Source organism: Stegostoma tigrinum, chromosome 3, assembly GCF_030684315.1.
Source record: "Stegostoma tigrinum isolate sSteTig4 chromosome 3, sSteTig4.hap1, whole genome shotgun sequence".
NCBI classification, from domain to species: Eukaryota; Metazoa; Chordata; class Chondrichthyes; order Orectolobiformes; family Stegostomatidae; genus Stegostoma; species Stegostoma tigrinum.
Window position 1 is genome coordinate 100,406,568 of NC_081356.1, and position 27,668 is coordinate 100,434,235.

Below are 27,668 nucleotides of genomic sequence, written 5' to 3' on the forward strand. Positions count from 1 at the left end.
GAGGTAAAGGGGACACATTAATACAATACGATAAGAGAGGGAGGTAAAGGGGACACATTAATACAATATGATGAGAGGGAGGTAAAGGGGACACATTAATACAATATGATGAGAGGGAGGTAAAGGGGACACATTAATACAATATGATAAGAGAGGGTGGTAAAGGGGACACATTAATACTATATGATAAGAGAGGGAGGTAAAGGGGACACATTAATACAATACGATAAGAGAGGGAGGTAAAGGGGACACATTAATACAATACGATAAGAGAGGGAGGTAAAGGGGACACATTAATACAATACGATGAGAGGGAGGTAAAGGGGACACATTAATACAATACGATAAGAGAGGGAGGTAAAGGGGACACATTAATACAATATGATGAGAGGGAGGTAAAGGGGACACATTAATACAATATGATGAGAGGGAGGTAAAGGGGACACATTAATACAATATGATAAGAGAGGGAGGTAAAGGGGACACATTAATACAATATGATAAGAGAGGGAGGTAAAGGGGACACATTAATACAATACGATAAGAGAGGGAGGTAAAGGGGACACATTAATACAATACGATAAGAGAGGGAGGTAAAGGGGACACATTAATACAATACGATGAGAGGGAGGTAAAGGGGACACATTAATACAATACGATGAGAGGGAGGTTTCATCAGCAAATGGACTCTGAGTGTTTGATCCCCACATTCACAGTATAAATGTTGTTTCCCCTTTCCAGCGGCATTTCTTATGAATTGTCCTGATGAGTGAAAACCAAAATGCTTTTTCAAAAGATGTTCTTTTCAGCAATACTTATATCCATTAAATGTTGTCTGGCAGTCTTGAGATAACGTTTACGGATTATACCAATCTTACTGGGTAAACTCAATCTTGATTGAATATACCGGGCATAAATTCCCTATAGTTTAGAAGAATAATGGGTGATTTTAACGTCTAGGTGAGCACTGGCTTGAAAGTCTCGAAAAGCATCTCAGAATAAGGAGCCAACTATATTTTAGAGATGGGAACTTTCTTTACTCAAGACATTGAAAATCTTTGAAATTTACAACAACATTCCCTCTGAGCTACAGAAGCCAATGCTATGTATCGTCTTTGGAGGTTCATGCGGCAGCAGGAAAAGCTAGAGTGAATGTAGCTCACAACCGCAGAGTGTTATAGATATTCTGTTGAGGATTATTTTTCCCAGACAGAGAGCAATATGTTTTTAATACGAAGGGAATTATCAGGTAAGGAAATAGAACTGAAATAAAAATACGGTCTGTGATCTTATTGAATGGCACAGCAGACTCAAAGATTCAAGAACCTCCTCTCCCTCCTAATTCTTACATTCAATGGATATTTGGTTATCTCAGCTGAATGAGTTGGACAGGCGAAGAAAGCCCACCACCTCACTTGGGTACACCTCCTCGAAGGATTAACCTTGTACCTGGAGATACCAGCCATCCTACTGCAATAATCAAAGTGGTTTATATTAGGTAAATTAAGATTTAAATAGGGAAATAGATAGTTTGTAAAAAAAAAAGAGCATAATCCATTTGCTAACCTATCATTTTTAGAACTATAAAGGCAATGGCCAAGTCTGTAATCAGGAGAATAAACACTGGTAGGTACCCTCATAGGATATGACATCAAAAGAGAAACAGCAGAAAAAGTAGGCAATCACAGAAGAGGGACAAAATCTCACAATCATAAGTAAGTGAAGTATTTTCGGTACCTCTCCTGATGCTTCTTCTTAACTTGCTGCATATGTCAATGCGGGGATGCTCTGAATTTTCCTCTGTGGACAGAGGGCACTGATCTGGGGATGAGGAACCTTTGCTCAGATCCAGTGGGGTTTTGCTTGCTAGGGGAGGTGGAGAGGTAGCTGGGCTATAAGCAAAAGTAGAAGTACTAGATGTGGAGGATGTGGAAAGATCAAGGACTCCTATTCTAGAATTCACAGGGGAACTGAGTGAAAGCTTCCGAGTTCGGACAGGAGAGGATGTTCGAGAAAGAGACAGTGGAGGAGGCGAAGAAAATTTCCGACACAGTCTTGGAGACTTTCCGTCATTCATGTGCTCAGATCTGTTGCTTTGGTTAGTTGCAAAAAACAGTTCCAGTGACCTACGAATGAAAAGGGAATGTATTGAATTGGATAATTGAAGCAAATCAATCGCTACAGGAATCCAGGATATGTCTCACTATACAAATGATAACGATCAAATGTCAACATAAACAAGTGAAATAAGTCACATAGAAACCAGTTGGTAGGTTATTCTGGGTTTAGTCACTGGCTTAATATATAACATTCAGGTAAATCAGTAGTTACCAACTCCTAACATTGCATCGTCCAATGAAATTTACTAGCCCTACTTGACATTATGGGAAGCATGAACTCATTCATCACTATGTCATCTGTGTGACATTAGCCAGAATATAAGACAAGCTTGTGAGCTGTAATTTCTTTTAAATGAAAATTCATTTCTCCCCTGGAACTTTCAGGGCCAATTTTGCAAAAATGATCAATACAAGGGCTTCCACCATTTGAGCAAAGCTTTGGGAAATGACCAGATTGGGAATGGGGAGGTTGGGTTTTGTCAACTCATTGGGTTGATGTAGGCTGATGGGAACATTAATCGGAATGCAGTTGCTTCTAGAGCCTAAACTCAGTATATATCAACCCTACCAATGAGGAAAAAAATTGGTTGCTCATACCCAACATCGTAAATACAAATGCAGGAGAGGACATGTGAGAGCTGGTGATGGAGCACACAGATCTAGAATCCCCGTTTGGTGGTTAATGCAGTAAACACGAGGTATGTGTTAGGAGAGTCTTCCTTTTTTCCAAAGGAAAGGTTACCTTGCTCAGAAGGTAGCTTAGCTGTAAGTTTTTTTTAATCAGCTAGCAGTCAACCTCAAATTGCACAGCCTACTTAAATGACATGCGTCGAACATTAAAACTTTCTAACAATCTTATAGCACTTTCTGTTTAAATCACCCATCCCCCCCAAAGAAGCAAATGATATTTGGAAATTACAATTCAAGTACTTAGTGCAGTCAAAGTTTCAAAGGATTTCACACATAAACATTGGAACAAACAGTTACAAGATGTGTAGCCAAATACAAATGTGATGAATGGGAGGCGACTTTGACAATATCTTACATTTTTATGCTGCTTTGAAACATAAAACACCAAAACACATTTCACAGGAGCATCACAAAACAAAGTATGACACTAGGAGATTTTAAGTCAGATCACCAAATGCTGGATTGAAGAGGATCAATTAAGAAAAGAAAGTGAGGTCAAGAGGCAAAGCTGCTTTTTTAAAAAAAACTTCATTCATGGGATGTGGGTAGTGGTAACCATGTCTGGATGCACCGCCCATTCCTAATTGCCCTTGTCAAGGTGGTGGTGAGCTGCCTTTTTGAACTACTGCAGTCCCTGGTGTGTACATACCCATAGTGCTATTACAAAGGGAAGAGTAGGGAGTGAATTCCAGACCTTGGGTCCTAGGTAGCTGAAGAACATATTAGGGTAAGGAAATGTAAATAATAGGATGTAATGGGTAGAATCAGAGTCATGGGGAGAAATATAGTGAAAGGGTTAAAATGCAAATAAACATAACAGTTAACCCTGAATTAGAAACCTCCTGGAATATATACGTCTCTCCCATGTGCAACCATACTCTGATCACTCATGTTGGAGAAATAAGGTTACTCAAGAGGCTGGAATTAAAGGAGCACAGATAGCCCAGAGAATTCTCTGGAGGAGCCTACACAAGTACAGAGTGATGAGGCCGTGGAGGGATTTGAAAACAAGAATGTGAATTTTCAAATCAAAGCATTGCTTGACTGGGAGCCAATTTTTTTTTATACTGAGTAAAGCATGATCATAATGCTTCCCAATCATTTATGAGTCATAGAGAAACAGTGACTTGACAAAAAGAGTATTGTATGTTGGAAGCAGTGCTACATCCATGTGGGATGAATAATGGCATTGTGGAAAATGTCAGTTCAGGTTACACAGAAACAGAAAATAGGAGCAGGTGCAGGCCACTCAGCCCTCCAAGCTTGATTTGTTCCTTTGGAATCTTTCAGTTCTGCAGAATTCTCACAATGAGTTTCTGTACTAGCTATTCCTCTGCACTAATAGTAACAATGATTATGCTCTTTCCCTCATTTAAAACAAATCAGCTTGCCTGATCTAGAAGACATGAAAATAGTTTAAACAACATCTCAAAAATAACTTAATTATTCCACAATTTCAAATAACCAGTTTTTTTTTTAAACGTGAAGAGCTTCTTAAAATATTTCTGCTTTTCTCTTAATTTGAGGCTTTAAGCAGATTCCTTTTTGATATATTGCTAAATGGGGGGAAATACTGCTGGATGGGACATTATCCCAAATATAAAAGTGAAACAGGGCAGCTAAAAGCAAAAATAAAATGCTGCAGATGCTGGAAATCTGAAATAAAACAGTAAATGCTGGAAAAGTCCTTGACCTGAAATCGGAGCTCTGTTCTCTCTCCAGACTTGCTGAGTATTTCCATTTTTACTTTAGGTCAACCAATGACACTTAGTACGTGCAATATGGTGGGGTTTGGTAAGACAATTCTCAAAATAGGTTACCAGGACTTTGAACTTTGAATTCCATCTACAGTGACATTACTGCTCTACAGATAATTCACTTCACATATTCTGACTATCCTGAGAGCAATGACCCTGACTCAACATCTTCCACTGTTTCATATAACTGTCCCTCTTCATAATAAAGCTGTTTACACAGGTTCAGCTTTGAGAGAAACGTAGACAGTATGAAGCAACCCATAACAGCTTAAAGCAGGTAATATCTAGGCACAAACCACAAAAGTGACAGGTAATATTCTAAGTGATTCCAACCTAAATAAGAGAAAACCCAGTCAAATACCCTGATTTTCAATGGTGACACCAGCACTGGGTTCCTCATAATCAATTTTCTGTGAGTTACCACTGATCAGAAGCTGGATTAACTATGTCAACACTTTGGCTACAACAGCAAGGAAGCATAGGTTCTTTCTGATGAATGACTCACTTCCTGACTCCTCAGAACCTCTCCAGCCATCATTTACAAAGCTCCTGACGAGAATGACAGAATACTTACGGCTTGCGTGAATAGGTGCAGCCGTAACACTCAAGAATCTCACCACCATCTAGGGAAGGAACATTCAGTTGCTAAGCATCACTATAACTGAACTCAGTATCTACTCTCTTCATCATGAATCTATTGTGGCTACAGTTTGTGTAACTTACATGATGTGTTTCAGCAACTCACCACAGCCACTTTGGCAATACCACTAACACTTAAAGAAATGCCATGAGGATAATATCACCTACAGCTTCCTTTCCAAGTCTCACAACATCTTGGGCTTGTTTCACTTTTTTTTCCATTGTTTAGTATTTACTATTCTGGAGCTCCCTACTTAACATCATTATCGGAGGCCTATCATGAGAAAGACTGCAGCAGTTCAAGAAAGCCCACCGTCATCACCTGTTTAGATCAACTTTCTTTGGACAATAAAAATGGCTGTCAACATCTTGGGAACAATGCTTAAAAATGACATGAATGCTTCTCAAATTCAACATCCTCTAAATCAAGCCCTACCTGACAGGGATGGATGTGAAAGGTCTTTTGTAGATGTCTGTCAGTTTCTCCAAGACAACCAGTGCAGTCGTGAATATTCGATAGGTGTGCAGAAAGGTATTGAGGAAGTCAATGCTAAGAAAACGTAGATCAGTCAGTCTCTCCAGCAATCTCTCAACACTGGCATAGCGGATCTGTGGCACTTTACAGGAGTTCAGCGTCTTGCTGAAACAGATATCCATATCATCGCTATGAAGTCGGATATCAGATCTGAGGAAAATAATAATTCTGTTAAGGAATTTCACAAAACCTTACAAATGCTATTTCATTAAGCATATTAATGCAAGGAACTATGGATGCAGACTCAATGCTGGCTTGGAATTGATCATCTGAGCATTCTGCAATCTTATCCTTAGTAAGGACACTGAAATGGTACCAATGGCTGAGACCAGGCCAACTGGCCTTTAATTTCCCTACTTCTGCCTCCCTCTTTTCTTAAACAGGGGTGTTATATTAGCCATTTTCCTGTGCTCTGGCATCCTCCCTGACTCCAATGATTCTGAACCATTACTATCAATGCCTCCACAATCTCCTCAGTTATTTCCTTCAGAATTCTGGGGTATAGTCCATCCAGTCTGGGTGATTTATTTACCTCCAGACCTTCAGCGTCTCCAGCACCTCCTCCTTAGTGACAGCCACGACATTCACTCTGCTTCTTGATTGTCTTAAAGTTATACTATCCTGCTGGCATCTTCCACCATGAAAATTGTTGCAAAGTTCCTATTTAACTCCTCCGCTTTCTTTCCTTTATTTAATCACCACCAGTGCTCCCCACCCCACGCCAACCTTTCCTGCATCTGTACTTGTGTACAATCTGTTACATATCAACTTTCTCTGCATAAATGAGGTGTAATGTTTTGCTCTCCATAATCTCTGCGAGAATATCCAGCATTTTCAGTTTATATTCCATTCTATTCCATTCCATTTGTTTTCGGTCAAGGTATAACTAAAAGGAGTAGTGAGTTAGTTATTTCAAAATTTGGCACTGCCTGCAGGAAACAGCCCTCACAAAATTGCATTGTGGACACAACCCAGTGTAAGAGACCCATCATTTGGAACTGAGATCAGGAGAAATGCCTTAACTTGATAGGTTGTGATCCTTGTAGGAACAGGAGTAGGCCATTCAGCCTCTCAAACCTGTTCCACCATTCAATGAAATCATGGCTGATCTGTGGGGCAATTCCATATCTTTTGCTTAACTAAAAAAATCTGTTTCTGATTTAAAGTTAACAATTGATTCAGCACCCACTATCATTTATGGATGAGAGTTCCAAGCATCTTAGGCCTTAGGCCTGTAGACATATTTCCTATAATTTCTGTTGAATGGTCTGGCCCTAATTTTTTAGGTTATGCTCACTAGTGTTGGAATCTCCAAATAGTTTATGGAAATAGTTTATGGTTATCTACCTGATCTTTTACTGTTAATATCATGAGGATTTTGATCAGATCACCTCTTACCCTTCCAAGATCTAGAGAAAACAGGCTTAATTTGTACAATCTCATCACCTAAATCCCGAGTTCCAGGTATCATTCTTGTAAACCCACATTATCACTCCCTCCAAGGCCAGTATACCCTTCCTAAGATGTGATGCCCAGATCTGCCCACCGTATTCCAAGTGGGGGCTAACCAAGCTTTCTGTACCTCAAACGCTCTGGGATGTTCCATCCCAGAATACATTTAGGTTTGAAACAGAACGAGTTTTAGTCTCTTAGGAAATCAAGCAAAACTAGGAGTATAAGGAAAAGTCGAATTGAGGCAGCAGATTGTACTGAATGGTGCAGTAGGCTCAAGGAGCCCCATGGTCTACTTCTGCTCCTATTACTTCATGTTTTCCTTGAACGCGCTGCCATTAAGATGCAATCATTATGAGAATCAGCCTCTGGACAGTTTGAATTAGACTTACCTAATCATATGAGGCACAGTAACTTTTGAATATTCCTCAAACACACTGGTCATTAGACCATTGCATCGTATGTTGTCTATACACTGCAAAAACACAAACACCAGAGAATTAGAAATAAAATGACACTTTCCAGGTTTTCAAAAAAGAAGTGCAGATTACAAAATTAATAATGCTCAAGTATCCCTTTGAGGGCTACAGTTGTGTCATGAACACCACCGCAAAGATTTTTCAGCTTATTTTTTTTATTTTCTACCCTGTAGAGTTGAATATTTGGATCAACATAACTTCATCCAGACTTTGAGAGGTTACAAAGGAACAGCTCCCTAAGCTGACCCTCCAGGCCATTAGGGATACATAACTGAAAGTGGCAGTGCCATGGAAACAGATGCCTATCTAAAAACTGAGAGAACTGCGGGTGCTGTAAATCAGGGACAAAAACAGAACTTGCTGGAAAAGCTCAGCAGGTCTGGCAGCATCTGTGAAAGAGAAAACAGAGTTAACATTTCGGGTCCAGTGACCCTTCCTCAGTTCTGACCTGCTGAGCTTCCAGCGACTTCTGTTTTTGCGCCAGGGATATATCTGTCTGTATTGAGTTTAATAGAAAAAACAGATGCCTTGGTCGGTGATCGGCCACTAAAAAGCCGTACAAGTCAGGATAATAACGAAGGATAACTTGCACTTACATAGCACCTTCAACATCAAAAATTGTTCAGAAGCAGTATACAATGGGCTTGACGCAGGTTAAGACACAAAACTTTCGAAAAACTGACAAGGCACAAATGGCAAAGCCAAAATATGTGCTGATCATTAGCATGTAGCAAATTCCTAATTTTGCAATGCACCACCTCATCCTAGCACATTATTAAAAAGCAGATTAATAAATCGTGTGGAATTATCATCTGATCGTTGATTCTACCGCACCACATAGAAATCTACTGCATTTTCCTACATTCCTCACTTCAAACTGGATTCGTTAAATCTTAGAAAATTCAATTGTTACAAAAAAGGATAGTTAAGCAATGTTATCCTTTAATCTGCATTTTCCACTAAGCCCAACAAAGGAACTGGTAGTACCATGGTTATATCACTCAAGTAATGCTCCAGAAATGAACTCAAATCCCACCATGGCAGCTGGGGGATTTAAACTAAATTAACAAATCTGGAATTAAAAATGCTAGTCACATTAATGATGATCATGAACCTACTGACAAGGAATCTCTTAACTAATTACCATTTATTGCCTTCCACCAGCTGCTAAGTAAAACTCCATGTTGAACACCACTTGCAGGACACAGAACGTACTCAGTTGGAGCACTTTAATACCAAGACTGGCTCAGCAACACCATAATGAACTGAGCTGGCCAGATCCTAAAGAGAATATCTACCAGAGATGGTCTGCAGCAAGTGGTGAGAGAACCAGAGAGATAAACCTGCTCGACGTTTTACCAATCCACTTGCTATGCATCTATGACAGTGCTAACAGGAGTGGTCACCACACAGTTTTTGTGGATATGAAACTCTACCTTCATGTGGAATACACCATCTAGCTTGTTCTCTAATAGGTTCACCATGCAGAAAGAAATAGATTTAGAACAGATCTAACAACTCAAAACTGAGGCAACATGTGCTATCAGGAGCTGAGGAATTTTAATCCACAGGAGTCCATAACCTCTTGGTAAAGCATATCCTTCACTTAACCATTATACTGGGGAATGAACCCTGGTTTCAAGCAGTGTGTAGGAGAGCACGCAAAGCATATTTTAAAACTGAGGTGTCAAGCCATTAAAACTACAACACCGGACAGTATACATCTCAAGCAAAAGAAGTAGAATGAGATAGATGGTGCCAACTGCCGTCGAGACATCAACCGCCTCAACCTCTCCACCCCTCTCACCCACTCCAACCTCTCCCCCGCAGAACGGGCAGCCCTCCGCTCCCTCTGCTCCAACCCCAACCTCACCATCAAACCCGCAGACAAGGGTGGCGCAGTGGTAATATGGCGCACTGACCTCTACATCGCCGAGGCCAGACGCCAACTCTCCGACACCACCTCCTACCGCCTCCTCGATCATGACCCCACACCCGAGCACCAAACCATCATCTCCAACACCATTCATGACCTCATCACCTCAGGGGACCTCCCACCCACAGCCTCCAACCTCATTGTTCCCCAACCCCGCACGGCCCGTTTCTATCTCCTTCCCAAAATCCACAAACCTGCCTGCCCCGGTCGACCCATCGTCTCAGCCTGCTCCTGCCCCACCGAACTCATCTCCACCTATCTGGACTCCATTTTCTCCCCTTTGGTCCAGGAACTCCCCACCTATGTCCGTGACACCACCCACGCCCTCCACCTCCTCCAGGACTTCCAATTCCCTGGCCCCCAACACCTCATATTCACCATGGACGTCCAGTCCCTGTACACCTGCATTCCGCATGGAGATGGCCTCAAAGCCCTCCGCTTCTTCCTGTCCCGCAGGCCCGACCAGGCCCCCTCCACCGACACTCTCATCCGCCTAGCGGAACTCGTCCTCACACTCAACAACTTCTCTTTTGACTCCTCCCACTTCCTACAGACTAAGGGGGTGGCCATGGGCACCCGCATGGGCCCCAGCTATGCCTGCCTCTTTGTAGGTTACGTGGAACAGTCCATCTTCCGCGCCTACACAGGCCCCAAACCCCACCTCTTCCTCCGGTACATTGATGACTGTATCGGCGCCGCCTCTTGCTCCCCAGAGGAGCTCGAACAGTTCATCCACTTCACCAACACCTTCCACCCCAACCTTCAGTTCACCTGGGCCATCTCCAGCACATCCCTCACCTTCCTGGACCTCTCAGTCTCCATCTCAGGCAACCAGCTTGTAACTGATGTCCATTTCAAGCCCACCGACTCCCACAGCTACCTAGAATACACCTCCTCCCACCCACCCTCCTGCAAAAATTCCATCCCCTATTCCCAATTCCTCCGCCTCCGCCGCATCTGCTCCCACGATAAGACATTCCACTCCCGCACATCCCAGATGTCCAAGTTCTTTAAGGACCGCAACTTTCCCCCCACGGTGATTGAGAACGCCCTTGACCGCGTCTCCCGCATCTCCCGCGACACATCCCTCACACCCCGCCCCCGCCACAACCGCCCCAAGAGGATCCCCCTCGTTCTCACACACCACCCTACCAACCTCCGGATACAACGCATTATCCTCCGACACTTCCGCCATTTACAATCCGACCCCACCACCCAAGACATTTTTCCATCCCCTCCCCTGTCTGCTTTCCGGAGAGACCACTCTCTCCGTGACTCCCTTGTTCGCTCCACACTGCCCTCCAACCCCACCACACCCGGCACCTTCCCCTGCAACCGCAGGAAATGCTACACTTGTCCCCACACCTCCTCCCTCACCCCCATCCCAGGCCCCAAGATGACTTTCCACATTAAGCAGAGGTTCACCTGCACATCTGCCAATGTGGTATACTGCATCCACTGTACCCGGTGCGGCTTCCTCTACATTGGGGAAACCAAGCGGAGGCTTGGAGACCGCTTTGCAGAACACCTCCGCTCAGTTCGCAACAAACAACTGCACCTCCCAGTCGCAAACCATTTCCACTCCCCCTCCCATTCTCTTGATGACATGTCCATCATGGGCCTCCTGCACTGCCACAATGATGCCACCCGAAGGTTGCAGGAACAGCAACTCATATTCCGCCTGGGAACCCTGCAGCCATATGGTATCAATGTGGACTTCACCAGTTTCAAAATCTCCCCTTCCCCCACTGCATCCCTAAACCAGCCCAGTTCATCCCCTCCCCCCACTGCACCACACAACCAGCCCAGCTCTTCCCCCCCACCCACTGCATCCCAAAACCAGTCCAACCTGTCTCTGCCTCCCTAACCGGTTCTTCCTCTCACCCATCCCTTCCTCCCACCCCAAGCCGCACCCCCAGCTACCTACTAACCTCATCCCACCTCCTTGACCTGTCCGTCTTCCCTGGACTGACCTATCCCCTCCCTACCTCCCCACCTACACCCTCTCCACCTATCTTCTTTACTCTCCATCTTCGGTCCGCCTCCCCCTCTCTCCCTATTTATTCCAGTTCCCTCCCCCCATCCCCCTCTCTGATGAAGGGTCTAGGCCCGAAACGTCAGCTTTTGTGCTCCTGAGATGCTGCTTGGCCTGCTGTGTTCATCCAGCCTCACATTTTATTATCTTGGAATCTCCAGCATCTGCAGTTCCCATTATCTCTAGATGGTGCCAACTATTGGGCCAGATCAAATCCCTGCAGTTCTGTCACAACTAGTCATGGGCCATTTGGGAAGCAAATAAACAAATTATTGGTAGAAGAGGCTTCACAATGATCCTCAAGCTCAGTCCAAGAGACAAGGCTAAAGCTTTGCATTAAGGCCGAGTGAATGATCCATCTCAGCCTCCTCCTGAAGGCCATTTGATTAGCCCGTGATTTCAAGAAACAAGTGAAGACATTAGACACTGTAAAGGTCATGGGACCTAACAACATTCGAGAAATAATATGGAAGGCAGGTGTTGCAGACCCTGCTGTGCTACTGACCAAATTGTTCCAGTACAGACACAGCACCAACATCTATTAGGTATGTTCTGTGCACAAAAAGCAGTACAGATTGTAAAATGTAAGTTGTAATTAAATGAATCATAACTAAAATGAAATATGTGGTTGAACTATGCTAAAGCCATTCAGCCTGGGGGCATCAATAGCTCAGACAAAACGCAAAATACTTTTTAATTCAGTGATAATGGGAACTGCAGATGCTGGAGAATCCATGATAATGAAATGTGAGGCTGGATCAACACAGCAGGCCCAGCAGCATCTCAGGAGCACAAAAGCTGACGTTTCGGGCCTAGACCCTTCACCAGATATGGGGATGGGGTGAGGGTTCTGGAATAAATAGGGAGAGAGGGGGAGGTGGACCGAAGATGGAGAGAAAAGAAGATAGGTGGAGAGGAGTGTGGGTGGGGAGTTAGGGATGGGATAGGTCAGTCCTGGGAAGACGGACAGGCCAAGGAGGTGGGATGAGGTTAGTAGGTAGGAGATGGAGGTGCGGCTTGAGGTGGGAGGAAGGGATGGGTGAGAGGAAGAACAGGTTAGGGAGGCAGAGACAGGTTGGACTGGTTTTGGGATGCAGTGGGTGGAGGGAAAGAGCTGGGCTGATTGTGTGGTGCAGTGGGGGGAGGGGACGAACTGGGCTGGTCATGGGATGCGGTGGGGGAAGGGGAGATTTTGAAGCTGGTGAAGTCCACAATGTGCAGTGCCACAATGATGCCACCCGAAGGTTGCAGGAACAGCAACTCATATTCCGCCTGGGAACCCTGCAGCCTAATGGTATCAATGTGGACTTCACCAGTTTCAAAATCTCCCCTTCCTCTACTGCATCCCTAAACCAGCCCAGTTCGTCCCCTCCCCCCACTGCACCACACAACCAGCCCAGCTCTTCCCCTCCACCCACTGCATCCCAAAACCAGTCCAGCCTGTCTCTGTCCCCCTAACCTGTTCTTCCTCTCACCCATCCCTTCCTCCCACCCCAAGCCGCACCTCCATCTCCTATCTACTAGCCTCATCCCACCTCCTTGGCCTGTTCGTCTTCCCTGGACTGACCTATCCCCTCCCTACCTACGCACCTATACTCTCCTCTCCACCTATCTTCTTTTCTCTCCATCTTCGGTCCGCCTCCCCCTCTCTCCCTATTTATTCCAGAACCCTCACCCCATCCCCCTCTCTGATGAAGGGTCTAGGCCCGAAACGTCAGCTTTTGTGCTCCTGAGATGCTGCTGGGCCTGCTGTGTTGATCCAGCCTCACATTTCATACTTTTTAATTCAGTCAGTTGTCAGGCTGGTTTTCCCCACACATAAACAAGATAATGGACTAGTGATGAAAAAGCTGTGGAATATTTAGCAGGAAGCCCAAGGCTCCCACATCAGATTGAAACCAGCAACAGCCAAACTTCAAAGCTACATTTGCTTTGATGTGATGTTCGAAGTTTAGTGAACAATCATATTTCAATAAGCCTGATAGAAGATGAGACTCAGCACAAAGAGCACACAGTCAAAATGTCTGCTTTGAGGCGTTATAAAACTCAGATCAACGTTAATTAGTGTCAAAGCTGCAGAAACTGTCAGAAGAAAGGTAGAACATTCAAACCAGCATCATGAAGCTGATGCCTAGATCATTTCTAGGTCCCAGGACCATTATGCAATATGATTTTCAAATTCAAGGCCCATTATTTCTGAGTTTGAGATGATTTAGCCCATATTCTCCAAGGTTTAAAAGGGGATGCAATCCCACTGAAGCATATAAAACTCTGACAGTGTTCAACAGGATGTTCCCCTGCTGGGGCGAGGGTGGGCTAGGGTTGCAGTGGTCAAGAACCTGGGGACACAGTCTCAAAAGAGAAGGAGGCATTAGGGACTGCAATGCAAAGAAATTTGTTCACTCAGAAGGTGGTGAATCGTTGGAATTTCCAACCTCAGAGAGGTGTGAAAGTACAATCATTAAATATCTTCAGTCCATAGGTAGATTTGTGGGTGTTTGTATCAAAAGATATGGGGATAATGCAGGGACAAAGGAATTGAAACAGAACCGCCATGATCTCTGGACCTTACTGAGACTGGCAGGTTTGAGTTATAGAAGAGGCTAGATAGCCTGGGACTTTTTTTTCCCCTGCAGTGTAGCAGACTGAGAGATGACCTTGTAGGGGTTTATAAAATCATGAGGAGCATAGATAAGATGAATTGCCAAGGTCTTTTTCCCAGAGGGTGGGGAAGAAATAGGAATCCAGAGGGCATAGGTTTAAGGTGAGAGGGAAAAGATTTAAGGGACCTGAGGGGCACCTTTTTCACAGAAAGGGTGGTGTGTATTTGGAATAAACTACCAGAGGTGGTAGAGGCTGGTACAATTACCACACTTACAAGGCATTTGGACAGGTACAGGGATAGAAAAAGTTTAGAGGGATCTGGGCCAAATGCAGGCAATAGGGACTAGTTCAGTTTAGGAAAGGGTGAAGTTGGTGGCGCGGACAAGACAAAAGGAGAGAATAGAATTCAAGGAAACTATGCCCAGAGAGAGAGAGAGAGAGAGAGAGAGAGATAGAGAGAGAGAGACAGATAGAGGAGAGACAAACAAAGGGATTGCTGATGATAAGCCAGGAGAGAGAGAATGGTGAAGAGAGTGCCAAGTCGGAAGTTTAACAGAATACTCTCCACTTGCTTGGATTTGTGCAGCTAGTTCCAACAGCTCTCAAGAAGCTTGACATTAGCTAGGACACACAACTCACTTGTTTAGTGTCCTATCCACCACCTTAGTCTCTCCATCCACCTCCAGGGGTATAATGCCAGCAGTGTTTATCATCCACAAAATGCACTGCAGCAACTCATTCAGGCTTTTCTGTGCACCCAAAACTTCTACCAGCTGCAAAGATAAGGGTTTTAGATACATAGAAAACATCACCATCTGCTAATCCCACTCCCAGCCTGGCCAGCGATGCTTATACCCCATACCCTGTGCTATCTGCTTCTGCCCGTAGTGACCCCTCCCAGGAAAATTGTTGTCAAGGTGTTGCACATCCCATAATTGAATAGAAAACATAGTCTGTAGGTGTTATTAACAGTGAAGTATATGGACATGGCATGCCTGTCCACCAATCACCTGCAGCACAGTTCCCATTGCACAACACAGTGTCAGTTCATCTCGGTAATGTAGGAAATGGAGAAAAAAAGGGAGCCCAAAGGTTTCTTAGTGTGTCTGAAGTAACACATTTTTCTGCCCATTCTCAAAAGCAACAAACAAATCCTTCCTGGCCCCGAATCTGCTGGCTGGGCCCCAGGTTAAAATTACATCAGATTCTATGTGGTCATCAGAGCTTAATCTGCTTACTTAAAGACAGAACCCATTGATTTCAAACATGGGCTTGCTTGCTTCCTCAATAGAGCAAATTAAAATCACAACCCACAGAAAAAAAACTGGGATGCCAAGTGGGTTAAATCACTACTGCAATTTTAACCAGCCATCTGCTCTTGCTTCAAATGGGAGCTGTTGCAAATGTTTTCCAACATACTTTGTCAATTAATTTGAAAAGAAAGTCATACTTTCAACAGGATATGCATTGATTTAATGTGTCAGATTTGTCTGTAGAAATACACAGAACATTTTGCAATAATATAAATCATATTTACCTGGCTTATGTCACTGGTCCATGCAGCTTTTTCCTGTCTGGATGGAGCTAGCAGTACAACTGTGAATGGTGGGGCATCGGCAGATTCAACCACAATCTTGAAATCGAGATGCCCAAAGACCTGACCAGAGCCTTTTGCTAAAAGGTATAAATGAAATGTAATGCATGAAAAATTATTTATTGCGTACAGAAGCAACATGACCCTCTATGCGTTTAAATAATGAATCTCCCATAAACATATTAAAAGTATAAACATTAACAGCTAATCACTTCCTTTATTTTACCCTCCCGTCCCCAACCACTCCCCCGAATCCCCCATCTCCCCCACCCCCAGCTGCCCCCTCTGCCCCACACACCCCATTCCCCAAGTTAATTGGAAGAAATTTTGTTGACAACAGTCACGGTTTTTATTTATTGGTCTCGATTTGTTGTCTCCAGAAATGCATCTAATTAGCTCTTTACTATTTACAGATCTCACCAACTCTTCCCATTAATCAAATCCTGTCCAATTTCCACAGATCACGAGGTGCAGAGCTGGATGAACACAGCAGGCCAAGCAGCATCTTAGGAGCAGGAAGGCTGACGTTTCGGACCCTCGACCCTTACCCTGAAGAAGTTACCCTCCACCCTCCGGAAAAACCTCAGTGGATCTCTCTCCCACTGCAACTCTCTCATCTCCATGCCCGCTTCTTTGACCGGTCAATCTCCTTTCCCCCTATCTTCTCCTCTATCAATCTTCTATCCACCTCCCCCTCTCTCCTTATTTATTTCAGAACCCCCTTCCCCTCCTTCATTTCTGAAGAAGGGTCTAGGCCCGAAATGTCAGCTTTCCTACTCCTCTGATGCTGCTTGGCCTGCTGTGTTCATCCAGCTCTACCTCTTGTTATCTCAGATTCTCCAGAATCTGCAGTTCTTACTATCTCTGAAACAATTTCCTCGGAGATTTTATGGCTGAAATCATTGGTGTGGTACTGAGCTTTTGAGAATGGCTCCATTTCCACAAGCTCTACCCGCTTCTGATGGCGCAACAGCATTGTGGAATTTTTCCTCTGATTGCCCGGACTAGTAATCAGTTATGATATTCTGGGAAGACATTGAGCACTCTGCATCAATAAAAATAAATTCTAAAGGCAAATTTCTCAGCGTGTTAAGTTGGAGCACGGTGATGAAGGTTCTGCGTGTAGTGGACACCCAACTAATATATTTTGCTGAAAACATTCAATTGCAATCAACTTATTGATTTAACCAGGTAAAATTCTTCTAAAATACAGAATGCATTCCACTATCATAAATAGCAAATTGAGGAATCGTTGCAAGCTCAGTATCTACAGCGTATCATTAGGATTCATTTTGTACTCACACTCATCTTCACTTGAATCAGGTTCTTCTATTAGGGTGCAATCTATCAGGGAAATCACACCTCCAGTCTGAAGCAAAGAGAAAAATACTTAAAGATGAAATCTTTTTATAGAGACCCCATTTTGATTGTTTCTGATTTTTTTCTAAGTTTAATTTGATAGATTCATGGCATCTATTTATCTCATTTGGTAACAAGGCAGAAGTAAAGGAGAGTGTTTAAAAATGGGCACATTCTGGTTTTCCCAAACCCTCAAACCAGCTGGAACGTGCACCAATAACAACACTCCAGTAATATGGATTGTCTGCTTTACAGACCATGAGATTGTGCTTTTGATGAATCAGGATAAAGGATCCTGTTGAGGCACAACAGTATGTGCCATATTTTTCATTCCGAATTTAGCCACGACTGTGTTTGTGATGCAAACTTCCAGCTGTGTTACTGGCTATCAGACCTGTGAGAATGCTGCATAGCAGCAAAGCGCACTATGTTTTTACCTCTCATACTGCACTCAGATATAACACTATATTAAAATTAAAGTGAAAACAGACATAACACAAGATAAAGTCACCTTAGCCCCAGAGGACCTCGTTAGACAAGGCAAGTCTTTCATGTTAACCTCCACCACTGTGGGAATTGAACCCATGCTGTTTACATCACCCTGCATCGTGAACCAATCCCATAACACTACAGAATCTTCTCAAGGGCAACTAGGGACAAGTGCTCAGTCAGGGACACCCACATGCCATGAGTCAATTTAAAAAATGAAGTGATACTTAGCATACCACACAGTCATTATGAGAATTGACAAGTATGGAAACTGAATAAACAAACTAGAACAGAAAATGGTGAAGAAACTCAGATCTGGCAGCTTCTGTGAAGAGAAAACAGAGTTAATACTTCAAGCCCGGTGAAATATTATTTAGAACCTGATTATGTAGCTTAATTCACATCAAAGCATTTCCCATGGCAATGATGCTATGAGCTGAAGATAGTCCAATTAGATCACCGGTTTGCATTTTTCACTGAAATTGTCAGTTTTTTAAAAAATAAAAAGCCTAGTGGCTATGGCAACAACAATAAAAGGATCTTTAAAAGTTTTCCCAATGATCTGCCAATAACCTTCTCAAGGGCATTTAGGGATAAGCAATAAATAATGGTCCAGCCGGCAACACCCACATCCACTGAATGAATAAAAAAAACCATTTGATATTCAAGTAAGTAATTTATTTTAATTAAATGCTGATTTTCTATGGACTGAAGGGAGATATAAATATTCATGACATTTATCCTGGATGAAAAGTCCTGAAAGAAGAAGAATGCACCTGGAGATGACGCTCTGTGCAATGGGGATGAGAAGTGTTGCCCTAGGTGCCACTAGAGAGAACTTTCCTTGAAAATATGTCATTTGAAGGGGAGGCAATGGCCTAAAAGCATTATTGCTGCACTGTTAATCCAGAGACACAGGTAATGTTCCAATCCTGCCATGGCTGGATTGAAATTAAATTCATTTTATTTTTAAATCTGGAATTAAGAGTCTAATGCCAACCATGATTCTACTGCGAATTGTTGGGAACAATCCACCTAATTTGGGAATGATACTGCCATCCTTACTTTGTCTGGCCTAGTTATGACTCCAGAGCCACAGCAATGTGGTTGACTCGTAACTGCTCTCTGGGCAATTAGGGATGGGCAATAAATGCTGGCCTAACCAAGTGAATTAAAAAAAAGTACCTGGTAGGAGGTAACTGTCAGGGTGACTGTTTCTGGGAAAACTCAGTGAGCCTGGCTATAAACGTGGAATAAGTTCAGAGACTTGAGGAAAAATCTAGGTCAATACTACCCCAAAAATTCCTATGCCACATATATGACCCTGTGAATCCCATTCCTTCAATTGTACTGCTTTGTTCCTCAAAGTCATTTGGGTGGATATATGATCATTTAGAAGAAAGGCACACATACAGGATCCAATTTCTGTCCGAGTTTTATCTAAAACTTTAATGGAAATTCTGCTCGTCCATTGCAGCTACGTGACATAATTCCTCTGCAGGGTGCACTTCCCAAACTGCAGCAGTGAGCTGATCTTCGGCCACAATGTCGTGGAGTGAAATTCAGAGCCATAAGGAATTAAATCACTGATCAAGGAATGGTCTTCACCCTTTTCTTACTTGAAGCAGTCTGCTAGGCACGGTGCCCACCTGTATCAACTTTTAACTAGGCTTTTAAATGCAGGCATAATACTTGTACCCAAACTAAGCACTTCTTATTTAGTAATGCAAATTGGATCCACCCACCATCCCCCCAAAACAAACACACACACACACACACACACACACACACACACACACACAGTCCCACCTCACACCCTCCTTCCACCCCCAGTGGTTAGAGGCATTAGTGGACCCAGTGGCAGCAGGGGTTGGCAGTGGCAATGGGAGCCAGCAGCAGAGTTTTCAAGCTGGTGGCACCAGGCAGGTGGCATCTTGGAGGAGGACAGCAGGAACAGGACACTTGGCGAGACGGCAGTGGTGGCCTGGTCGGGCAGTGGTTGCAGTAGGCGCAGAGTGGGGCCTCCTGGCTGCTGGCCAACTGTGGGTTCAGCACAGGACCCAGAAGTGACATCGCGGGTGGTGATGTTGGCGAAGTCAACCCACCCGTGAACAGAAGCTGCCTAAAGAATGGTGACTCATTTGTTGGTGAACCTGGTGCAGGTGTCACGGGTGAGCCAGCTCAGGAATCGGGGCTGTCTTTCAGTTTAATCTTTTTATCCTTAGATTATTCAAAATGGCACCAGATCGTGGCAACTGTTGAAGTTTTTCACTGTATTTTACTGTATTATTCACTGTAAAATGCAAGTGACGATAAATGAATCAATCATCATACTCAGCAAGGTGTGCTGCTCAGAGCTTGGATGGGAGGGGGGAGAGGAAGGAAGGAGGATGGGGGAAGAGAAGGAGGAGGATGAAGGGGAGGGGTGTCCTTCTCATCACCCATGACAACCAGCACAGGCAAAGACTAAGCCCCACATCATTACAGGGTTAACACAGCTCTGCAGTGGGTCCGTTTAGTCATCACCAATTAGGGCAACCAGGATTTGCAAATACATTTGGTGAGATTATGGTGAATTCAATCTTCCTTTCCTGGTTTTCTTTGACTTTATTTGTCCATATAACATTGCTTTCAGCCAAAAATACCCTTTGAAAACATAGGTTTGTGGATTTAAGGGTAGAGGTGCCCTCAAAGGCAATGATGAAATTAAAAACTAAGGCTTATCAAAGCAAATGAGGCCCCTTGGATTAGATGAAACACCTCCTGAGAATTACTTTGAGCAAAATATAGAGTTGGTATGGTACACACTGATAAGTTTGTTCTCTGAATCTCCAAAATAGAGAAATGTTCGATTTAAGTAGGGAATCCAGTTTTAATGTTGTCTGAAATAAACATATCTCTAATTGTTCCCCCTATTTAGAGCAAGAAAAACATTAAATGAGAAATTGAAACGTGTTTCAATAGCGAGGTACGTGCTTGTACGGCCCAATGTTTTTCTCCAAGCTTTTTAAATATTAATTTATGCCCAGTCTGAATGCTTGAGGGACATTACTGGATGCATTAAGAGTTAATGAGAAATGAAGGTCACCTTCAAGAGATGCAGTTTTCCTCCCGAACTTCTTGTGCAGATTAAGAAATGTTTTGTGAACAAGAAACACTGTCTCTCTCCTTCTTTCTTCAAAGAAAGGGAGCCTAAACGAACCTTGGCAAGCTTTCCTCTCTCCACTGATGGGAGCTGTATGAGGGAACCTGAAATGTCAAAAGAATTCAGATCAGTTGCTATACTGGGAAGAATATTGAAAAGGACGAGTGTGTTGAATTTATTACTTACGCAGATCAGTGTTCAAATGAGAAAACAAAGTCAAGGGAAATGAAAACAATGCAACTATTTGATTTGTTAAAATGATCCAATGACCAGTTAATATTAGATGTTAAGCATTCTGGTGTTGGGTTAGCTGTATTCAGGATGATACATCAAGTCAATTCAGACCAAAGGGCTGCTCTTACATTAGAAAGAGTCTATTGGTAGTGATTTAACCAGAGAGCAACCAGACCTCAGACAAGACGTGAGGTTGAGAAAGAGTGTCCTTTCATGGTAACCTCAGCCAGTGTGTGGATTGAACCAATGCTATTAGCTTCACACACCAACTGTCCAGCTAACTGAGCTAAACCAACACCCAGAACAACAAATAACCACCACCAGAGGGTAAACTTTGAAGAAAATACTTACCTGAGAATGGAGGCAAATGGAACTGTTTGCTTTGCTCTACTACAGAGCCATAGGCTGTGCCAACTCCTGCTTACCCCCTCTCCTTGTGATCATCTTCCCCTACCACCTCATTACACCACATATTGAACACTACACTCATCACAGCACCTACCTCAACAATGTTAATCTATTACCAAGCTGCCTACAAATAGCCAGAATAATTCAGCTACTCACCATTCTTATTTAAATGAAACCTGAGGCGCACCTAATTGTTCCTTGCACCCAGCTCAAGTTGGTATGCCAGCAGTGTTACCATTTGTGGTTTTTGCAAGTCCAAACAGTATTAATGACACTACCTATAATGTTATGATATCACAGACTTGCTCATGTAATCTAGGTTCTGTACTGTTGATTTTACTGTAGCTGACTGACCACGATGACTTCATTATACAGACAGATGACTGAAGTTAAGGTAGGCATCTTTATACCAAAAACTCACATGTCATGATGTTATTTAACGGTCTTAAAGGTGTCTGTGTGGTTCGGGATCTGTGCCATAATAACACTAACCAGTTTTTAGCTCACTTAATGCTAAGAATTGGAGACACCAAGGACACCAGTCAATTCTGATTTAAAAAAAAAATTCATTTGTAGGATGTGGGCATCACAGGCTAGGCCAGCATCTATTGCCCATCGCTAATTGCCCAGAGGGCACATAAGAGTCAACCACATGTAGACCAGACCAGATAAAGATGGTAGATTCCCTTCCAAAAGGACATTAGTGAACCAAATGGGTTTACCCCCCCCCCAAAATCAACATCAGTTTCATGGTCATCATTAGACTCTTAATTCCACTATTAGCAATTGTGGGATTTGAACCTGGGCCCCCAAGATCATTACTGAGGTCCCTAGATTAATAGTCTAATGATAATACCACTAGGCCACTGCCTCTCTCCTAATTTTTGTTTCTTCTTTTTCTTTACTTTTGCATTTGTAAGAGGTTTTTACTACATGCACTTTTCATAACTCATCTTCCTTTAATTGTACTGGAAGTGCAATTTGTTCAAATCTAAATTCTGGTTGATACTGAATTGTTTCTGAATCAGGATAACATGGAGGCCTCTTAACAAAAACTGTAAACTATCCCTCCCACATACATTTACATTATTCATTCAAATTTGACCAAGATCTGACAACAACACTTAAACAAAATTACCAAAAATAAATAATAGACTAAGGAGAGATGTTGTTCTTCTGAAAACATTATACTATCACATTAACCTCAAAGAAGCAGCTGTGAAATCTGCTGCGGTTTACTGAAATCCCTGAAGGCTCATCTAAGAAATCCCACACAGAGACAAACCATTTTGAGGATATAAGCTGTGTCGAGTCCCTACTGAGCAATTTCTTACCGTTTTCCCTCCTTCTGTAAGGGCATGTACACAACCATATCTCTACACTCACCTGATGCTAAGTCACTGTGACTGCACTGCTTCCAAAATATGTAGAACTCAGTAATCTCCTGATACTGTTCATTGTCACATGCCTGCATAATGCTGCAAAATGATATCAAGATCAACCCATTCCCCCAGTAGACCAAATGAACTACTACAGAACTGAGTCTGTAAAGCTGCAATGACTGTATTAAGACTAGGATAACAAATGCCATTCTTTCACTGTACGACTTTAAATGTTCTGCTGCAGGAACCACTGGACTGAAGGGTAATCATCTTTGGAGCTGTGTAGTATTACTCCCTGATCAGTAGCACAAGAAAAACTTTAATGGGTAGAGAAAAATAATCCTTACTGTGGGAAGTTGGGAACAGGTGAAGGTGAATTTTGCTGCTCTCTAAACATTTACCTAGGTAAGTAATCACGCTTTGCTTCATTACATATCTTTTCCATATAAAACAATTTTGCAGCCCTTCACTGTAAGATTAACAAATAATTCACCTTTAACTATTGCCCTTTAGCTCACGACCTCTTCACCAATGGAAACAGTTTCTCCTTATCTATTCCTCCCAGACCCCTCATGATTTTAAACTTCTGTATCAAATCTCCTCTTAACCTTTCCTTCTCTGAAGAGAATAGTCTGAGCTCCACCAATTTAACTGAAGCCATCTCTGAAGCCATCCTCACAAGTGTTTTCTGTGTCATCACAGAAAAATAAAATACGGAACCAAAAAATGGCATTGTGAAGAAGAACCATATTGGACCCATTGTATTAAATATTAAATCTGTCTTCACAAATACTGCAAGATAGATGAAGTACCCTTACCTTGTCGTACAAATGTCTGACTTGCATCCAACAATATGTCACATCCTTCCACAATTGTTCGTTCTATTGCAAGATTTTTCCTAATATTTTCTGTGTCACTCACTTCATCGTGCATTACCCTGAATAGGGACAACAGTACAGTCAGTAGATAATTTATAGCATTTCATCGCTCTTACTGTACAGCAAGTTAGTCACAGCAAATTATTGTAATTAACTGTATACATATAGGGAGAATTAATATGAATGAAGGTCACTTAGCAAGGGATGAGACTTAGTCAAGAGTATGCTTCATTATTATAAAGTATAATGTGTCTATAATTATTAAGCTCTGGCAGATGTTTCAGTGCCATTCTAATAATAAGTGAATAAATCTTCATAAACTACTTAAGACTAAGGCTTTGGAGTAAATGTGCAGCTCGGGTTGTGGATGTTGAGGTTGGTTGGCTCGCTGAGCTGGTTCATTGTTTCACCGATGTTTCATTACCCTGCTGGGTAACATCCTCATTGCGGCCTCCGCAAGCATCGGTGTGTTTTCCTGCCTGGTTTGTAAACTCTGGAGTCTGTTCAGCTGGATTGCCTCACTTCCAGTTTTCCTTCATAGTGGAGTGTATATGGGATCAAGCTCTACGTGGTTTATCAATGGCTTTCTTCGTAGAGTTCCTGGCTTCTAGGAATTCCCTTGTCTGTCTCTGCTCAGCCTGTCCCAGGATTTTGGTGCTGTCCCAGTTGAAGTTGTGGTTCTCCTTATCCATGTGGATTGAGATAAGTGAGTATTGGTCATATCTTTTTGTAGCCAGTTGCCGTTTGTGTACTCCTGGGACCCCTGTATCCTCGGACAAGCCACACAGAGACAGGCACGGGAATTCCTAGAAGTCTGGCACTCTACAAACAAAGCCACTAATAAACACATTGAACTCGACCCCATACACACTCCACAACGAAGGAAACCTGGAAGTGAGGCAATCCAGCTCAATGGACGCCAGAATATTAAAAACCAGGCAGGAAAACCCACAGACCCTTCATTAGAGGCTGCACTGATGATGTCACCCAGCATGGGAACGAAAAGTCTGCAAAGCAACAAACCAGCTCGGCGAGTCAACCAACCTCAATACTTAAGACTAACTTAATGCCTTCACGTCAGTTTCATAATCCTAAATTATTTAACAATCATATTCTTGTCTATTCTAGGTGAGACAAATGACTAACTACACCATGTTGCCAGTGCCATATGTCAGTATTATAATAGAAAATTTAAATTAAGTTGTGTAAGTAAGAAAGCAAAACGTTCCCTGTTTTAATTTTGTTCTAAGTGTACAATATGCATTAATGTGATTTGTATAATTTTGTTCTCGTTTTTAACACACATGGTCATGAGGGGGTTGAAATTCGTCTTCAGTGGTAACACAAAACAGAGAATAGAGAAATGATGATTCAACAGAATAGAAAATCGTGCAAGTTGGAAAATGGGCTGCCAATTCATTATCATTCATTTCACACCTCTGTCATGCATCAATTTTATGCCCAGTTTAAAACTGATTTTACATAGCATTCTGTGCTATACAGTATTGTGGCTAACTAGAACACTACAAGCTCTCTGTGATAAATGCACCAATGCTCTGCAGGCTTTCGTAAACTTCCTTTTGTCCATTATTTTAAATGGACAATAACCTATTTTCAAGCATTTGTTCTGATATTGTATTGCAACTTCATTGCAGCCACATATGTAAGTTGTTTTTAACTCTGTGTCACCTTCATTTCTCAGACTCCGTGTGAACATTTTGAGAAATGTGCTTCCTTAGTCTCAATAAATATCTTTTTGTTTTAATACATTAAGTGAAGTATCGGAATTAATTATTGGAAATTTAAATTACGCACCCATATGTATATATTGCAATGTTTGAGTATAAAGGCCCATTAGAGTTCACTTCAGTTGCAACTTTGGAATAGTAAACAGTCAATCGGTCAATAAATATATATTTTTATGCATGGACTGTGTGAAAAATTAGAAAATATGGAACATTTCGGACACTTTTCAGATTGAAAAGGCTTTTTCCAATGTGGTTTCTTCCAAAATAAATGTGTTCTGTTGTTTACCTTCGGTTTACAGAAAGTCAAATGACTTTAAACAAAGATAACCGAAGCTTTTAAGGAGATAAAAGGCAGCGTTTATGGCCTTCAATTTCTGGAAATCATGGCTATGGAAAGAACTATGGAGGCTTGTGTGCTGATAATTTCCTTGTAGCCTAGTCTGTATTTTGAGTTATAGAGCCATACAGCACAGAAACAAGCCATACAGAATAGAAACAGACCTTTCGGCCCGCTATGTCTGTGCTGTCCCATAAAAACCAAACTACACTAATCCCATTTATCTGCACTTGCTCCATAGGCTACTATGCACTACCGTTTTGAGTCTTCATTCAGATGCTTCTTAAATGTTGGGAGAGTATCAACCTCCACCACTCTCTCAGGCAAAACGTTTCATATATCTGCCACCATCTGGGTGAACAATCTTTCCTCCGATCTCCATTAAACCATTTACTCCTCACCTTAAACTTGTGCCCTTTGGTCTTGGACATATCTGCCATGGCGAAAATATTCTCACGATCTACACTGTCTATGCCGTTCATAATCTTATATTTCTCAATCAGATATCCCCTCAGCTTCTTCTGCTGCAAGGAAAAAAACACAGCCTATCCAGTCTCTCCTCATAACTGAGTCATTTCCTCCTGGTGAATCTCCTCTGCACCTTTACCAGTGCAATCATGACCTTCCAATAGTGTCTGGACTGCATACAGTGTTCCAGCTATGGCCTAATCAATGTTTTATAAAGTTGTAACAAGACATCTTTGCTCCAATATTCTACACCCCAACTAATGAAGGCAAGCAGCCATATGCCTTCTTCACCACCCTGTCTAACTGTGCTGATGCCATCAGGAATCTAGGGACATGTACACCAAGGCCCCATTATCCCCCCTACTCTACTGCATTCCCTGCTCACAATGCGGTCTACTCTAAATTGGGGAAACAAAGCATAGATTGGGTGACCACTTCATAGAACATCTATGTTCTGCTCATAAAAAAGACCCTGCACTACCAGTTGCCCGTCACTTTAACACACCATCCTGTTCCCTGGCCAACATCTCTATCTTTGGCTTGCTGCAGTGTTCCAGCGAAGCTCAACGCAAGCTGGAAGAACAACACCTCATTTTCCACTTGGGGATCCTGCAGCCCTCTGAACTCAATATTGAGTTCAATAATTTTAGGGCCTAAACTCTCCCACATCCCAGCCCCCTACCCCACACACCAGGCCCTGTTACCACTTGTTACTCCCTAATAGTCCCCATTAACAATTATTCACCCTCCCAGCCTGATCATTATCAACTCTTTTCTCTCTCTTTCAGCTCTCTCCTATCATGTACTCCCCAACCCATCCCCTTCCCTTTTATCTGCATATAAAGTGATGTTTTCCCAGCCAGCCATCAGTTCTGAGGAAGGGTCGCTGGACCCGAAACACTAATTCTGTTTTTTCCTTTGCAGACATTGTCAGACCTGCTGAGTTTTTCCAGTAACTTTGTTTTTCTTCCTGATTTACAGTATTACAGTTCTTTCGGGTTTTATTAGGGTCCCATTATTTCTCTGTTCTCCCTAGGGACCCACTATACTGTCCTTCCCTTCTTGGGCTTCCCAAAATGCATCACCTTGCATTTATCAGGATTAAATTCTATCTGTCATTGCTCTGCCCAGTTCACCGGCTGATCAATTTCAGACTGTGTTCTGAGACCATCCTCCTCACTACCAACACACCCAATTTTTGTGTCATCTGCAAACTTATATATTAAATTTTCTACATTCACATCCATGTTGTTAATATCCAGAACAAACAGCAAGGGTCCTAGCACCAATCCTTGTGGTACACCAGGTCAAAGGCTTCCAAACACAAAACCAATCTTTGCCTCCTACTTACACGCTAATTTGAATTCTAAGCTCCTGGA

The 27,668-nt window shown here is 42.7% G+C and overlaps 1 protein-coding gene across 5 annotated transcripts in view; it reads right to left on the reverse strand.

The window, feature by feature from the left end:
* Nucleotides 1-27,668, reverse strand: part of rasgrf2b (Ras protein-specific guanine nucleotide-releasing factor 2b) — a 250,703-nt gene that overhangs the window by 102,023 nt on the left and 121,012 nt on the right. For all 5 annotated transcript variants that reach the window (XM_059644773.1, XM_059644772.1, XM_059644776.1 and 2 more), the window contains 7 exons: nucleotides 23,677-23,795; nucleotides 20,778-20,938; nucleotides 17,144-17,210; nucleotides 15,785-15,921; nucleotides 7,586-7,668; nucleotides 5,643-5,891; nucleotides 1,738-2,126 (listed from right to left, as the gene is read on the reverse strand). In XM_059644773.1, the coding sequence (XP_059500756.1) occupies nucleotides 1,738-2,126; nucleotides 5,643-5,891; nucleotides 7,586-7,668; nucleotides 15,785-15,921; nucleotides 17,144-17,210; nucleotides 20,778-20,938; nucleotides 23,677-23,795 (1,205 nt within the window). The remainder of the gene's footprint in view (nucleotides 1-1,737; nucleotides 2,127-5,642; nucleotides 5,892-7,585; nucleotides 7,669-15,784; nucleotides 15,922-17,143; nucleotides 17,211-20,777; nucleotides 20,939-23,676; nucleotides 23,796-27,668) is intronic.